This window comes from Cyanistes caeruleus, chromosome 4 (genome assembly GCF_971803275.1).
Source record: "Cyanistes caeruleus chromosome 4, bCyaCae1.hap1.1, whole genome shotgun sequence".
NCBI classification, from domain to species: Eukaryota; Metazoa; Chordata; class Aves; order Passeriformes; family Paridae; genus Cyanistes; species Cyanistes caeruleus.
In genome coordinates, this window is record NC_141704.1 from 54540054 (window position 1) to 54556803 (window position 16750).

The 16750-nt window shown below is 41.4% G+C and overlaps 1 protein-coding gene across 2 annotated transcripts; it reads left to right on the forward strand.

Moving 5' to 3' along the window:
* Positions 1-615: 615 nt before the first annotated feature.
* Positions 616-16250, forward strand: LOC111936308 (protein mono-ADP-ribosyltransferase PARP12-like). Of its 2 annotated transcripts, none has more exons than XM_086884735.1 (12): positions 616-1048; positions 1860-2001; positions 3544-3838; positions 4755-4853; positions 6799-6922; positions 7663-7861; positions 8476-8596; positions 9858-9954; positions 10855-10933; positions 12113-12243; positions 12853-13004; positions 13877-16250. In XM_086884735.1, the coding sequence occupies exons 1-12, from the start codon at positions 741-743 to the stop codon at positions 14143-14145; spliced, it is 2016 nt and encodes a 671-aa protein (XP_086740861.1). In that variant the 5' UTR covers positions 616-740; the 3' UTR covers positions 14146-16250. The 2 variants fall into 2 exon arrangements, with proteins under 2 accessions (XP_086740861.1, XP_086740863.1); XM_086884737.1 differs by having other exon boundaries at positions 625-1048; positions 1866-2001.
* The last annotated feature ends 500 nt before the right edge of the window (positions 16251-16750 follow it).

Consider the following 16750-nt stretch of genomic DNA (forward strand, 5'->3'; position numbering starts at 1 on the left):
GTTCTGCCATCATTTAAAGCATGCTTCTGAGTGACTGTGATGCAGAGCCAGGAGTGTGAAAATCACCCAGACAAATGCACTTAATTAAAAGATGGGCACCTTCTAAAGCCTTTGTGAGTTCCTAGAGGATGAGGACATTGCTTGGCCGCGCTGGTGCCATGGCTGCTGAGCAGGCAGAAGCAGTGGCGTACCACAATGGTGAGTGGTACTGTGAGTACTGCAAGCAGGGCACAGTTGTGTGTCCAGATGCGTGACCATGCCTGAGCCTTTAATTTAGATATTGAAAGGAGCGAGAGAGCAGCTTTCACGATGTATCATCAGAAAAGTGACACAGGTCGGAAACCTTCACTGAGATTTTTTTTGACGGCAGAATTCACACACCAGCCTTCTTCCTGCAAAACTTAAAGTGGTGAAGCTCCATTCACCCGGCTGATGCTCCATTCATTCCTGCGCCCACTTTAATCCTACAGGAAACGTGTGACCTCCCAGCTGCCGTCCCTTTTCGGTGACACGTGACAAAACCCGCTCAGTACATCCTAAAAGTCAGGCAGGGGAGGGGGGCGAAGGGCCGTGTCCCGGTTCCGCTGCCCGTGTCCCGCTCCCCGCGGCCGGCTCACCCGGAGCGAGCCCCTCCCTTGCGGGGCCGGGCGGAGGCTGCGGCCCGGGGCGGCCCCGCTCCTCTCGCCCGCTTTCACTTTCGTTTCCGTTTCCGTCGCTTTCCCGGGCGGGGCTCCCCGGCCATGGCGCTGGCGACCCAGGCTCTGCAGGTGCTGTGCGCCAGCGGCGGCTCCCTGGAGCAGGGCGAGCTGCGGCGGCGGATGCCGAGCCGGCCCTCGGCCGACTGGCTGGCGGCCGTGCTGCGGGACGGGCAGCGCTTCACGCTGGTGCGCCGGGCCGGCCAGGCGGCGGAGGCCGAGGTAGCCGTGGTGGTGGCCACCAGCCCCCTGCGGCTGTGCCCGGAGCACGGCGCGGGCTGCCCGGGGCAGTGCGGGCGGCTGCACCTCTGCAAGTACCACCTGAAGGGCTTCTGCCGCAACCAGCTGGCCAGGTGAGGGGCGGGGGGGGCGCCTTCGCGGGGAGCTCGGCCTTCAGGGGAAGGAGCTCTCAGTAAAGGCCTTGTATCCCTTTCCGCCTCGGAAATGCTCATTGCCCGTCTCCTTTTATTTTATTTGCGTGCGTTGTTGCAAAGGAGGCAGACGCGGGCGGTGTTGTCACAGCTTCGGGTCGCAGCACTTCCTCCCCGCCTCATCACCCCGGCGCTTCCCGGCCCGTGAGGGGCCGTGCCAGGAGCAAGCTGAGTGTCCCCTCATGGGATGTACCCGGGGAATGTGCTACAGCTGAGTGTCCCCTCATGGGATGTACCCGGGGAATGTGCTACAGCTGAGTGTCCCCTCATGGGATGTACCCGGGGAATATGCTACAGCTGAGTGTCCCCTCATGGGATGTACCCGGGGAATATGCTACAGCTGAGTGTCCCCTCATGGGATGTACCCGGGGTATGTGCTACAGCTGAGTGTCCCCGCATGTCCCCGTGATGCCGGACCCCGGGGGATGTACCCAGAGGCTGAGAGGGAGCGATGCTCTGGAACTTTGGTGGCTTCATGGTTGTGAGCTGCAGGTCAAAAATGCCGATACTGTCAGAGTGCAGTAAGGCTATAATGGCTGTGAGTAAGAAGTAGCATGGCAATTATCCTCAGAGTAATTATGTAATCTGCTTTGCAAATCACATAATGGCTTTATAGAGGAGCAAAGTGGATTTTTCTGCAACTAGCTAATATGGTGTGCTTTTTCAACTGTTCAGTGTAATGCCTGTGGGGTAGCAAAATAATGCCAGTCATTTTGCTGTTGGGTTTCTTGAGTTCTAGGAAGGGATGCAGGTTTGTTCACAACTTCTACTCAGACCACAATCTCAGTGTTCTAAAGCAGTATGGACTTGAGAATTTAAACCGTGATGAACTTTGCCAGCTTCTGCTTCAAAATGATCCTTCCCTCTTACCAGAGGTGAGTGTTACTCTGACAGCTTCTTAGCCTCATGTTTCAGTGAGCATCATAAAGTGGTATATGCTTTGCAGAGGTGGAGATATTTGGTGTCAATATAGTTAGCTTAATGGAAATCTAAAAATAAATCTGCATCCTCTGTTCTCGCCCGTGGTGGATTGACCCTAGCTGGCAGCTAAGCTCTTGAGCAGACCCTCATCCACTCCTCACTCCCCTGTCACAAGCAGAAGAGGTGAGCATTAACAAGAACAAAAGTGACAACCTTTTGTCACTTTGAAAACCTGTGAATGGAGATAAAGACAGTGTAGCAAGTGGAGGAAAGCAGGGAGAAAACTGTTGCAAAGGAGCACTTTTGCTTCACCACCTCGAAGCAGATTATTGCCCAAGTCTCTGAGCAAGTGCTACTTGTAAGAAGGACCCACCTCCCTCCTCTTTCACCTTCATTCTGCATCTTCCCCTTTGGCCAGTTTGGACTATTTCCTAGTTTTAACTGGAATAGAGTTAATTTTTGTTGTAGTAGCTGGTACAATGCTGTGTTTTACACTCAGGGTGAAAACAATGTTGATAACACCCATGTTTTAGTTTTTGCTGAGAAGTGCTTGCTCTAAGTCAAGGACTTTTCAGCTTTTCATACTGCCCTGCTAGCCCGTAGACTGGGAGTGCACAAGAAGCTGGGAGGGAATGCAGCCAAGACAGCTAACCCAAACTGGACAAAAGGATATTCCATTTCACATGACATCATTCTGAACAGTAAAACTGGGGGAGGTGGCCCAGGGGTGGTGGCACACTGGTGGGGACTGGCTGGGCTTTGGTCAGTGAGTGGTGAGCAGCTGCGTTGTGCATCACTTGTTTTGTCTATTCTTTTGTCATCGTTATTATTTCCTCTTCCTTTTATGCCATATTAAACTGTGTTTATCTCAACCCTATGAGTTTTAGTTTTTTCTCTGATTCTCTTCTTCATTCCATGGAGGGAGTGAGCTAGAGAGGCTGTGTGGTATTTATCTGTTTTGGTTTTGGCTGAGATGGAGTTAATTTTCTTACTGGTTTTCTTACTGAACAGAGCTGTGTTTTGGATTTAATGAGTTGGCAATCCTCTGATGCTGTTGCCAAGTAGTGCTTACCTTCAGTCAAGGACTTTTCAGCTTGCCCTGCTCTGCCAGTGAGGAGGTGCAGAAGGAGCTGGGAGGGAGCATAGCCAGGACAGCTGACCCAAACAGACCAAAGGGATGTTTTATCAACACTGTTTTGGTCACAAACCCAAAACCTAATATCTGCTATGAAGAAAGTTAACTTCAACCCAGCCAGATCCAGTACCTCTTACCATCAAATTGGGGTCAAAAAAATTCCAAAACTATTCCAAAACTAGAAAATCAAAGAGGTGTGACTTAGCACTAAATGGGAAAAGAAGAAGAAAGAATAAATGTTTCTTTCAAAAGCAAATGTATGCACATAACTGTAAAAAACTAACAATCATGGATTCAAACAGTCTAAATGAGCGCATTGTACTTTGATCTCTAAATTATTTTTTTTTTATTCCTTCCCAAGGTCTGCTTGCATTATAACAAAGGTGATGGACTTCATGGATCTTGTTCATTTAAAACATCCTGCAGCAAACTTCATGTTTGTCAGTACTTTTTGCGGGGTCAGTGCAGATTTGGCAGCAGCTGCAAACGGTCCCATGACTTATTAAATCCAGAATGTTTTGAGAAACTGGAGAGACAGGGAATGAGCTCAGACATTATTAAGAAACTACCTTCCACTTATAGAAACATGTATGATATTAAAAATGGCAACAAAAATGTGCATGACATAGAAGATGCCATGTCTTCACCATGCAAAGGTAAATAATATCATCTTTTGAATACATCAGAATACATCATGGTAGTGAATTTAATACTTTCACTGGTGTAATTAAGAAAACTGAATTTACATCTTGATTTGTCATTTAGGAGGGACCTTGTACTTATCTCTCTGACAGAGATCTTTGTCTTGCCAAGTGAAGTCAAGAGAGGGCCCTGAGAAATACAGTGCTGATGCTTATGAAATTCTTAAACTTGAGGTTAGAAAATCATTACAGGAACTGGAAGTAAGGAGCTCATAATTTTTGAGTTTTTTAGGCAAAATACATAAAGGTAGAGACTCCTATTTTTAAGAATAGGAGTGGTGATTGTCTGATTATAAACTATTTAATTGTTTAATATAGTGATTGCCTAGCACAAGAATTCACAAATAGCACTATCCTAGTTACTTTTTAGAAGTATAATATTTTGTTTGCACTTTTCTTTTGAAATTCTTTAGAATTGTAAGTTAATTATAGTTTAGCAGGGGAAAAAAAAAGGCTAACAGAATGGAGAATTTAAGTGTGTACGCTCGTCTCCACTATTCTGTCAACAGCTCCTTCCTTTTCTTAAAGTTCTTTAATTTACAGAAGTATCAGATTTTGAAACTTTGTATTTTATAGTGCTAGTGTAATCAGCTGTATGGAATGCACAGTTAACTCAAGTCCATCTGGAAGTATAAAGGCACTGGATTGTATTCTCAAGCTAAAAACTGTATCTGAGGAATTCAGCAGTTATCAAATATGGAAGGGAAGGATACAGGGAGAGGACTTTGAGTATACAAGTTTATCAAAGGCTTCCCTGTCTTTCTGCAGCTGAGTGCAGTTAGGTAGTTACAAACATTGCCTTTAAGCATCTTCCCTAGGGATAAGAGGTGTTGCTGATACAGAGTATTAATAGTTATAATTCCCCCTCTAGACAAAAAACCCAGCACTGGACGGGATTCCTCAGCTACAAAGGATGATGAATCAGAACAGATATGTTTACACCATCTGTACCGAAGCTGTAGCTTTAAAGGTAAGTGGTCTCAAGTATCAGTACAGACTGTGTCAAGTCCAGCCTATTTTTCTGTTCTCATAAAGCAGAAGTGGTAGACATCTTTCACAGAAGGGGGAAGCTTCAGAGTTTATGCTTATGTTTTGTTAAATCTCACAGCTGTCTTGAGTGCTGTAGGAAAGTGTTTGACCTGGCATACCAAACAAAGGTGTTTTGTTTTGTTCTGGATTCTGCCTGTGCTGAAGATTGGCTACTCTACCTGTGTTTACCTAAGGGATTGCTGAATGATTGAGTCCCATTTCCAACAGGAAAGATACTCTGAATTCTACATTCTCCATTGTTTCTTTTAGTACTCTTCTGTTCAGCCTGTCTTACCTGTCTCTCTTTCAAAATGTTCTAAGATACCCTGGAAAAAAGCTGCTTTTCCAGCTTGCTGCTATATATTTTTGTCATCCCTTTTCTTCTTGATGATCTTGACCTGTGTACCAAACACCTTGCTTATATGAACAGTGTGGTGCAGTTTCTCCTTGAATTTCCTTGTGGTTAAGTTTTCGTTTGTTCCGCTGTGGAAATTGGCCTCAGGTTTATGCACGTGTGCACTGGTGATGTCACCTTCACTGAGGAGTGACTGCACACTGACTCTCTGAACTCTGAGTAACACTTACCTGGCTCACTGCTACCATTGCTCTTCTTTGTGGGGCCTGGACCTCTTAGAGACTTAGTGAAGGGCAAAGGACTTTGAGACTGAAGGAATGATATCTGTGTATTAATCAAAAGAGAGGAAAAGTGATGGTTGTTAACTGGGTTATATTGGAAGGTGTGTAACCTAGACATGGTGTAAATAGTATGGAATAAGTGGTGGATACAGCCCTGCTTTCAGCTGGGACAGAGTTAATTTTCTTCCTAGAAGCCAGTACAGTGCTGTGTTTTAGATTTAGGATGAGAATAACATTGATAACACACTGATGCTTTAGTTTTTGCTAAGTAGTGCTTACCTAAGCACTTGACTGAAAAGTCAAGAACTTTTCAGCTGCCCATATTTTGCAAATGAGGAGGTGCACAAGAAGCTGGGAAGGTGCATGGCCAGGACAGCTGAGCTGAACTTATCAAAGGGTTACTCCACACCATTAGAACATCATGCTCAGCATATAAACTGTAGGAGTTGGCTGGGAGGGGCTGATTGCTGTTTGGGAATGGGCTGGTCATCAGTCAGTGGGTGGTGAGCAATCATAGTGTGCATCACTTGCATTTCTTGGGCTTTATTCCTCTCTCACTTTTTGTTAGCTTCCTTATAGATATATTTATTTATATATTTATATATATATATATGAATATATATATATATATAAATATGTATTTGTAGATATTCTTCTACTTACACTGTGTTATATTTTATTTCAGTTTATATCTAAACTGTTCTAATTTCAACTCACAGATTTACCTTTTTCCTGATTTCCCCAACTCACTGAAAGAAATGGAATTAAGTGGCTGTGTTGTACTTAGTTACCATCTGAGGTTAAACAATGACAGTCCTTCTCCTATCTTAAAACTAAGCACTGCTGTGTTTTGGATTTTTTCTCAGTAATAGCACTTTGTGATTTAGTGGTTAATCATAAATACACTTTTTTTTTCCTATTTATGAAATAATAGCCTTGTATAAGCCTGTGATCTCAGTTCATTATTTGTCTCTGCAACTGAGAATGATCTATGAAATCTTAATGTGCAAAGAGAGTTTAGTAAGTACAGTTGCTGAACTTCTACCTAAGCCCAAAAACTCAAGTGTTGCTTACTTATGCTGAAAAATTCTGAACTACTGTGTGTTATGATTCTGCAGGTGAACACTTTCCCTCGCTATCCTTTTGATGATTTCACCAGCTGGCTATAAAGCCCTGAAATGCTGGAGTTCTCTCATAGCTTGTCAAAATAATGCATCTCCTACTTCTTTTTTTTAAAAAAACTTTTACAGGAAAGTGTACCAGAACCCACTTTCACTTGCCATATAGATGGCAGTACTCTGAGGGTGATACCTGGAAGGACTTTGTGAATATGGAAGAAATAGAAAAAGCATATTGTGACCCAAAAAATGTCAGGTATAAACTCTTATAAAACTTCATAATGTTTGGAGTTTGCTATATTGTACCAGATCCTTAGTGGCTATAAATTGCTTCAATTCTATTGGAGTCATTACATAAGTAGTTTCATTTGGTATTCTACTTATCTCACTTTGCATGAGATTTGCCCCTCCTTTCCCCTTTGCCCACAGTCTGTATTGTGGAACTGGAAGGATACCTGGAGAGAGAGAGAGAGAAATTGAGAGATACTCTTGGGAGCAGAGCATGTGAATAATATGGAAACACCTTTCAGGGTTTGGAACTGGTCATATAGCACAAAAAGAGTATTGGAAGGGGCTCATATCAGTATGCCGTGTCCTATGCTGGAAAATTACCTGTTCCAGGCTCTTTGAAGCTCTTCTTAAGTTATGTCATTGTTCTCTTTAGAAAATAGTTGGTCAGCAAGAAGAATCTGGTGGTACCCGTTTTCCACTGTTTCTGTTCATCTTGCATAACTCACTAATTTAGGAGTGGGTTATGTTTATTGCCTGTAAAACAACTGTGAGACATAATACTGTAATGCAAAATATGTACAGACACGAAACAGAGCTAGCACACAGAGTTGTGGAAAGTGCAAAGCACACATTGTAGTGAAAAGTGCACCTTTGTGTTCTGCTTTTGGGTGAGATTGACCTAATTTGCAAATTTGTAGTGGGCTTCTGAATCTATGATTAAAGCTTCACAAACAGTTCTGATTTTTTCCTCCTTTTTTTTTATAGATTTGATTATGCTCTTGCTCATAAAAAGGTCTTTTTCCCATTCTGTGTCTGTTTCGACAATATGTGCTGTGGGTTGCAAAAAGTCAGACGTCTTTCTACAGCCTCCTCTGTGACCAAACCCCCTCACTTCATTCTTACAACAGAATGGATCTGGTACTGGAAAGATGAATATGACACGTGGCAGGAGTATGGAAAACAAGTAAGTGTGGAGAAATGAGGAGACTCCTAACACTGTATGAGAAATGCAGAACTACTGAAAAGTGCACAGTGTTTATATCCTCCCCTTCTTTTGTCACCCTCTTCCTGTCACTCATACTGTACAGATGGACATTAAAGGCCTCATGGGGTCTTTCCCCTGTGATTTTGATTGGTTCAGGTAGGGGACTGATCACTAGTGAGTCAAATATTATCAACAGATAACTATTGAGTGAGTCATGTCACGTAGGATCACATTAATAATACATTCTTTCCATTGCTTCTGAGAAAAGCCTCCTTCTCTGAAGTGCCAGAAGTACTCTGCCGTCTTTCTTGGTCTAGTTGGTGAATGTGTGGTCTGTCCTGGTTTCAGCTGGTTGGAGCTAATTTACTCCCTGCTAGCTTGCACAGTGCTGTGCTTGCATTTAGTATGAGAATAACATGAAGAGAACAGTGAGGTTCTAGTTGTTGCTATGTGGTGCTCACTCTAAATCAAGGATTTCTCTTATGCTGATATATACTGCACCTACCATACATATGAGAGTTGTTGGTTTTAAAACTTGCTTTTCTATTACAGACAAGGAGAAACTTTATTTTTCTCTATTTTTGGCATGACAGAATGATCTTCATGCAGCTGCTACTGTCTCCAGTGAAGACCTGGAGAAAGCTTATTTGGCTGAAAGTTCTCCAAAGCTGACCTTCAAAGCTGGAAGACATGAATATGAAATAAATTTTGTGTGTAGGTTGGATTTGCTTTGTTCTTCTGTTTTGTCCCTCCCTCCCAGGTCTCTTGTGGTTTTGAACTACCTTATTACAGGAGATAGAAGAGAGAAATTTGGACTTTGTCTTGCAATGCTTACAGAGACAGGGCTTCTATCAAAGTTCTCAGGATAAGAGCTATTTACATAAGCAGAGTGACATTCTATTCTTTCAAAGCTTTTAGTTTTAAGAAGTTCTTGTGCTAGGTTTCAAAATGTCTTCCAGAAAGTCCAAGTGTGACACTGATGCTGTCACAAATGGTGAGGAACTTCCAGAAGACTTGACAAGCCAGCTTCTGCTCTACTTTAATCACTGGTTTGCTGGAAAACAAATACTTGGACAAGGTGTAGGGGTCCAGACAGTCCTTAGCATTGCAAGAGTTTTGCAGATATTTTCTTTTCATCCTGTTTGAAAAGGCTGAGAAAATACCTTGACTATGTCAAAGTAGGAGGAAGTGTTTCCCAAGAGTTCAGGAAATATAAGCCACTTGTGACAGCACTGTTCTCTCAGCTGTTGCCTTTCCTGGTATCCTTCTCAAAAATTATGTAGAACAGTGGTGGAAATCAGTCTTCCTGGACTGTCAGTTTCATGTAGTTGTCTTTGATCCAGCTCTCCATTACTATCTCGTTCTGCATGAAGAAAAGCCAAACAAAAAAACCCCAAGCCAAAAAGCCAGAAGGGGCATGTTATCTGCTGTTTGTGAGTAAATCAGTTGTCCTGCTTAGAAGTGAAGATTGCCTAGTGAATCAATGCCTTTTCTAAGGTTTGGGCTTTTTTAGTAACTTAGGCAAATATATGCAGTGTAGATGTCTTCCAGAACTTAATTTCCATTCTTGGTGGTGCCAGGAGATTTTTTTGTTTGTTTTCCTGTGTATGTCTCTGTGAAAATGAGGCCTCATTGTCCTGGCTGGTACTGACTCTTAATTGTTAGTATGATATCACAGTAGCTGCAGAGGTTCTAAAATCCGGAAGAAATGCTGCTAAAATTCAGGTTCCTGTAAGTTGTTTCTCTCAAGATCAATAAAAGTAAATGGTCTGTGACAGATGTTGGGTTCTATTTACAGGGTTTGAAATCTACAACTAAATGTGGGGAAAAGGTATCTCTGTTGCAAAATGAGGAGGAAGGAGCCTCTTTGTCAGTGTTTCACACAAAACAACTTAGTGAAAAATGTGGCTGCAGTGTGAAGGCTTTTAAAAACATCTTTGATTGTTCATGGGATTTTGTTTGTTTGCTTTCCCAGCCATGATGCAGAAAAACCTTCGCTACAGAACAGAAAGGAAGGTTTGCAGAAGACCTAAATTTGTTTCTTCAGCAGAGGTGGAAAAGACAAAAGCCAGGTAAACCACAGCTGCTCATTCTGAGGTGATGAGTTTAGTTCTTTGCGAATGCTGAATCCTCCATGGGCTCAAGTAGGGTGAAGAAGTAGCTGTTAAGGCAATTGTGAAAGACATGGAGAGGGAAAGGGACATACCTTTCCTACAGCCATGTCTTGCCAGGGCAGTGCTGCAGCCTGGCCAGCAGTTTTCAATCACTCAGAAGCCTCTGTGGTGGAGAAAATTTGGACTTGGCTACAGGAAGTGTGGAAACATAGGAGATAATTCAACATGTAGCAATGTGTTTATATGTACTAGCTCCTTCTGAGATGAGTAATTTTCAAAGCTAAGTGCAAGTTCAGAAAAACTATTTTGAGAGCAGCTAGATAATCTGAAAGGAAAGCAGTAGTTGTTAAAGGCAGAACAAAAGGTGGGAGCCTGCAAGGAGCTAGAGTTGCATGTAACAGCCAACTTGCAGCACACAGTCCTTGCTTAAACACTGAAAAGGGCAGCTAAACACACCAATTAAAACTGGGGTGGAAGTACAGGGAAAGGGCTGTATCTATCCTGTTTCTGTCATACTGATGTGATACATTTGTATGTACCTCCCTCAGTGTAGCAGAGCTTTTATATATACATTCAACTCTGCAAGATAAATCCTTATGTGATCAGTTCAGAGTATATATTTCTTTTTTTCTTGTTTGGCATCTTGCTTCATGACATAAGTCTTGACACGATGACTAGGAACAAATATTTTCATGTGCTGAAATGACAGTTTTGAAATAGTTTTGAATATGTTCAGTTGCCTATATTCTCCCTAAACTTGACAAAATTTGACAAAAATGTTTAGTACATAATGTGTGCATAAAATGTAATGTTTAGTTTTATTTTAATTGCCTATTTGTAATGTCTTATAATCTGCAGGGGTGTTAAACATACAGAAGGGTTTAAGAACGTTCCAGCTCACTGGGACAAATCTGCCCTGCCTGAACTGGGATTCAAGGTTTGGAGATTTTTAGTTTTTTTCTTTCTGTCAGTTCTGTCATGTAAGGTTTGTTCCAAGTTCAGTGTTTCTTCTGAATGACTGTTTCTATGTAGCATAATTCAAAGGTATTGGTAAATTTAAACTTGATACCACACTGGGCAGACTGGAGGTAAAACAAGACCCAAATTTAAACAAATGGTGGCAGTAAAACTGTGGCAGCAGGGACTTCCTTGCCTTGGCAAATTTGCTGTGTTATGAAGACTGCTACTGCTGCCCAAAATACACAGTTTTGAGGTCCCAACATGTGCTGAAAGCATCAGAGGTAAGTGATGCCTCTGAACTTCAAAGTAGCCACTCCTTAGCTGTAGACTGTTATATATATGGAGAGGTGCTGAAACCAGGGGAGTTCACAAAATCCTACAGAATGGTTGAGCATGGAATGGGGAACCTCTGGAGATCGCAGAGACCAACTGCCCTGCTAAAGCAGGTTCACCTAGAGGAGGTCACACAGGATTGTGTCCAGGTGGGTGTTGAATATCTCTAGAGAGACTCCACAGCTTGTTCAGGATGGGACCTTTTATTATTATGTTTACTTTTACTCACTCCAGTGGAGTCAGCTTGTTTACTTTTGTAACACACCCGATGAATATATGTGTGGTTTTCCTTCTCTGACTTCCTGTCTTCTTCCACCAGCTCCTCTGTCAACTCTAGTAACTGTACCTACAGAAAAGTTGTTATCTGATGCTCAAAAATCACTAACTTGCAAAGTGCAAATCTTCAAGAAGTTGTCACTAAGAATTAGGAAAGACTAACGTTGACATTTTTTATGTTCCTATGAAAATATGCAAGTAAACTTTGCTTGCTTTCAGGACTTGTGTAAGGAACTAATTTTTAGTAGTGTGACCATGCTTTTCCCTAAAATTGCTCAAATAAAGCCTCTTCAATTGATTTAGAAACACAACAGGCAGTGCAGTTTGTGTTCACTGGCTGTAGGGAGTATAAACTAAAAAGATCCTCTGGTTTTCTGTAACATAAATTCTCGATTCTTTTTTTATTTATGTGCTAATTTCTGATATGTATTTAGATACTGTTTGATGCATGCAAATATTTTCATATCTTGACCCAGATATAAATGAAGAGGGGTTGAGTGGCTGCACAAAAGCATGCAAAAGTAACCTTTCAAACTTTTCCTTGCAGCTGATTGAGCTTGACTGTTCTTCTGAGGAATACAAGAAAGTCAAAGTGGACTTCCAGCGCACAATGCCCAAAGCAGCTATTAAAAAGATTTGTAGAGTTCAGAACCCATCCCTCTGGGAACTGTATCAATGGTAAGTGTAAAACACTGCTCTGGTATGCATGCATGATGTTTGTTGTTCCTGCAGTTAGCTGTATGTTCTGTGCTGAAGACAAAACACTCATTCATGAAATGCCTCTGCTTCCACTCTTCCATTGAAATACTTACCTAGTATCAACATTTAGATAAAGAGGTATCAACAAACCCAAAACTCAGTCAAGACACAGAGCTTAGAACAGTCACATTCAGGGCTGTGTGGGAGGAATCTTTGCTCCTGACTTCTGCCAGGCCTATGTCCGTGACAGCTTACTCCTAGTGAAACCTTGAAGCTGGTAATGAGTCACGTCTAGCACAATGTTTTGCAGCTGGTCAAAACTGAAATAGCCTTCAAAATTAAATGCTAATATAAACTCCTGTGTTCAAGGAAAAAAAACCAAAACGTTGAGATTCTTCCCTCTCTCTTCTAAGGCAGTGAACGAAAGAAAACATTTGTAGTAAAGCATTTATGTATAATGAAAACATGTTTTTGTTAGGCCTTAATATAAAGATTTTCAGAATATACTCTGTATAAAATTGTTTGAGTGGCTGGAACACTGTAGGGACAGCCACTGTGGAACTGCAAACATTCTGCTTCTCATTGCAGGCAGAAGGACCTAATGCAGAAGAGCAATGGTGGAAAGGCCGCAGATGAGCGATTTTTGTTTCATGGGACCAGTAAAAAAGACATTGATGCCATCTGTCAGCAAAACTTTGACTGGAGAATCTGCGGCCTTCATGGGACAGTCTATGGCAAAGGTTGTTTTTCAGCTCTTTCAGAAATCCTAGACTTGCTAAAAAATTCTCAGTACTCACTGCAGAGGGGTAAAGTGTACAAGGTGGAACTTGGCCAGTCCTGGGCTTCTCTCTGTTGTAATGTGGGCAACAGAGCTGAGTTTCACAAGGGTCATTTGGAGCTAAGGCACTCTGAAAGGCCTTGGCCTCTGCTTTCCTGGGTTTTTGGCAGAAAAGGCAGACTTAGGAGAGGTAAGTTGCAGGGACGGTTTCTGCTAGACTCCAGGCTTACTGCTGTTCCAGTTTCCCCCAGCTCCTGTAGGAAAGGAATCTATTGCTTTTTTTTTTTTCCCCCCAGGAATCTAAATGTCATTCTGGTTACAGGCTTTTTGCCTTGTTAGACAATTATATCCTTTCACATTGTGCTGTGTACCAGCACATCCAGTGGAATAGCTGAGACAGGCTGACTGGCTGACTACACACCTTTCTGCTTGAATACTTTATAACTCTCAGAAACATTAGAGAATCACGGGTATTTTGAGCTGGAAGGAACCCACAATGGTCATAAAGTCCAACTGTGCTGATGAACATTAGTAGCCTCTTCCAGGAGAGGAAATGTGGTGATTTTGGGGAAGGTGGATGTCTAGGGTCAGGAGGAAATCCTTTAGAGGATTATGGTAACATTTTAAACATTTCTTTTTAACAGATGTGCTGTGGAAACTACAAAGTGCATAGTGGTCGTTTCCACTAAGAGGGACATAGAGGACAAGTGAAGGCTTTGGAAAGGCTGTTCATGAATTGCTTAATGGATTTACTTATGAACTCATTTTCACACAGTATCATTTTGCTCCTGCAGTTTTGGTGTCTTATCAACTCTGTCTTGGTGTCTTCTGCAGGAAGCTATTTTGCAAGGGATGCATCTTATTCTGACAACTACTGTGGGACAGACTCACACACCAAGACCATGTTCCTGGCACGAGTGCTGGTGGGGGAGTTCACTCTTGGTAGTTCTGATTACGTTCGGCCTCCCATGAAGGACAGCCAAAACTTCTATGACAGTTGTGTGAATAACTCTTCAAATCCTTCTATCTTTGTCATCTTTGAGAAGCAGCAGATATATCCAGAGTATCTCATAGAATACCAGACATTTGCAAGACTTATATAGCAGCAAAACCTGTCATCCTTATGTTTAACTGGTTTAAACATTTTTTTAGTTTTGGCTTAAGAGAAAAAAATTATTTAGAAGAGGCTGTGTAATCAGATAGGCGAGTGTTCAGAAACATTTTTCCTCTGTTTTTTCTGTGCAATAGAAAACAAGGCATAAAAAGACATAGAGGATGTTTTAGAATTCATAAAATCTTGTTTCTGTATCTATTTTTAGCAGCTTTCACATTACCCTACATCATGAGAGCCTTTCATAAACTTATTAGAAGAAATTGCTGATGGTTGTAGCATGAGAATTGGCCATGACTGCCAAGTTTAAACAATTTTTAGTTATTGTTTCAGGATAGATTTTTACATGTACTCATTGGTCAGAGGCACTATCCTTCTATCTGTTTATCTTTTAAGTCAAAATTGAATAAAACACAGTTTTTAGTAATCTGTTTCCCGTAACAGTAGACATTCAGGTGTTTGCAAACATGATTGTACAAAATCTGTGCTCAACTCGTTGCATAAATTCTTAGTAGCCCTCTTCTTTTTTGTCCCTACTTAATCTGCACCAACAAAACCTCAAAAATTAAACTAGCTTGTTGAAAAAGAACAGAAACTTATTTTCATTTGTTGAGTTTCTCATTTAAAACAAGTACCAAAGATACAAGCATAACAGGCTGCTTGGTGCTGTGTAACCCAGTGGATTTACTCTATCAAATAAATACTGTATTTTACTGAGAACACAAGTTTTTCATTACTTTCACTGTGCCTACAAACAAAAGAGTGCTGGCAGGTGCTGTGGAGGAAGCAGAGGAGGCAACTCACGCTGTTATTAAATACCATACTTAGGAGGGAGATATACTGCTTGTCCTGCTTGGTTATCAGTACCTTGTTCCTGTGGATGAACCTTATGGTTCTCTTACAGCTGTTGGGAAGGATGGTCTCTCATTAGGTGTTCTGCCTCTTTGGGTCCAGGAGATTGACAGATTTCCTGTGTTACCAAACCATTGGTGGACATTTTTAAGGAAAAATGTACTTGCCTAGAAAGTGGTCTTCAGCCAGAGAACTGAAACCTTTAAAATCTGAAGATTAGGTTGAATATTTAATTATTCCTATCAGAAGAAGATAATAGTGTTGAGCAGTCATCTTACATGTGTGCTATCAAAAAACTTGAGGTATCAAATATTTTTTTAAGATTAAAGTTGTTGATGCATAGAGACTTTATCATAGTATTTACATGCTAAAGTAGCTATAAATTAGGTATACTATACTGCAGAAGCCTTAAGAAATGCTTTGTGTATGACCTAAAACCACTCATATTTAGCTACATTCTGTTTATTTCTTTATAATTCATCTGGATGATTACTGACAGGTGTTCACTGGGTAACTATTGCTTCAGCACTGTGAGCCAGGAACTTTGCCATGATTAGCTGGAGTAAGGCTGTGCAGACCCCTTTTTATGTGAACTGCAAATCTTGAAGCATGATACCTAAAGGAAGATAACTCCTATTTGTGTTTAATCCCAGTGTAACACAGGATAGGGAAAGGCAAATTAACTGTATTATTACTTTTGAAAAATTTGTAATAGAACATAAGTGATAAATCTCATGTCAGCAGATGAGCTCGTCAGCAAATAGTACATTCATTCAGGAGGATAACAGGTATGAAGGAAAGCTTTCTTATGTGTTCTCTTTTCTGCCAAAACAAAAACCATGTTCATCTACATGTTAATGGCAAATGAGAATATTGGTCATATGCATTTCTTCCTCTGAACATAATCAGAATTTCAGGTAAGAACTAGAATAGATAAAGTCATGCTAATCTTCTGCCAGAAAATTGAAACAAACATTCCTTTTCAGACAAAAAGTTGAAATATTTTTATTGATATTTTTTATTGTATTTTTAAAACCTCTAACTTGATTCTTGGAGAGGATGTGTGTATGCTTGTGTGTGTGTATGAGTGTAAGTAAAGCAGTGAATAAAATGCCTGGTTGTAGTACTTTGTCATCTGTTATTTCTCCATTATCACAGAAAAAGCAAAGCTGCTGTGTTTTCCACTTTTGAAACCACAGGGGTAACTTTGTGTACAGTAAATAAACAGGTACTCAAACCAGTAAATTCCTTCTGATGGTCTTCTCTCTTTCAATACTGAAATTACAATATTTCAATACACTTGTGGGTTTAGAGGCTGTTGTTAAGCAGTAGGAGTCCCTCTACAGGTGTTTGGGTTGCATTTGGAAATGAATAAATTAAAGAGATGTTTACATTAAGTCCAAATTTTAGGTAAAAAGTAATATTGAACCTCTTTTCTGAGTGAGGAGGATCTCTTTTGGCTACTTAAGGCAAGCAACTGGGCAGGAAGAGTGCAATAATCTGTCACTCACTCCCACACCATGTGAGGAGAAAGATAAGCTGTGAAGGTTGTTTCCTTTTTCGGTAACTGGTCCATCCTGGCAAGACAGACGGCACAGCCAGCAGAAGCCAAACAGCTTTGCTGTGCCAGCAGTGGGGTGTGGACCTTGGGGGTTTATCAACCCTGATCCTCCACCTGCTGTGCTGGGGAGGGGGCTGGCAGCCAGCCAAAGGCAACACACTGTACCCTTCAGTGAGGGTTACCG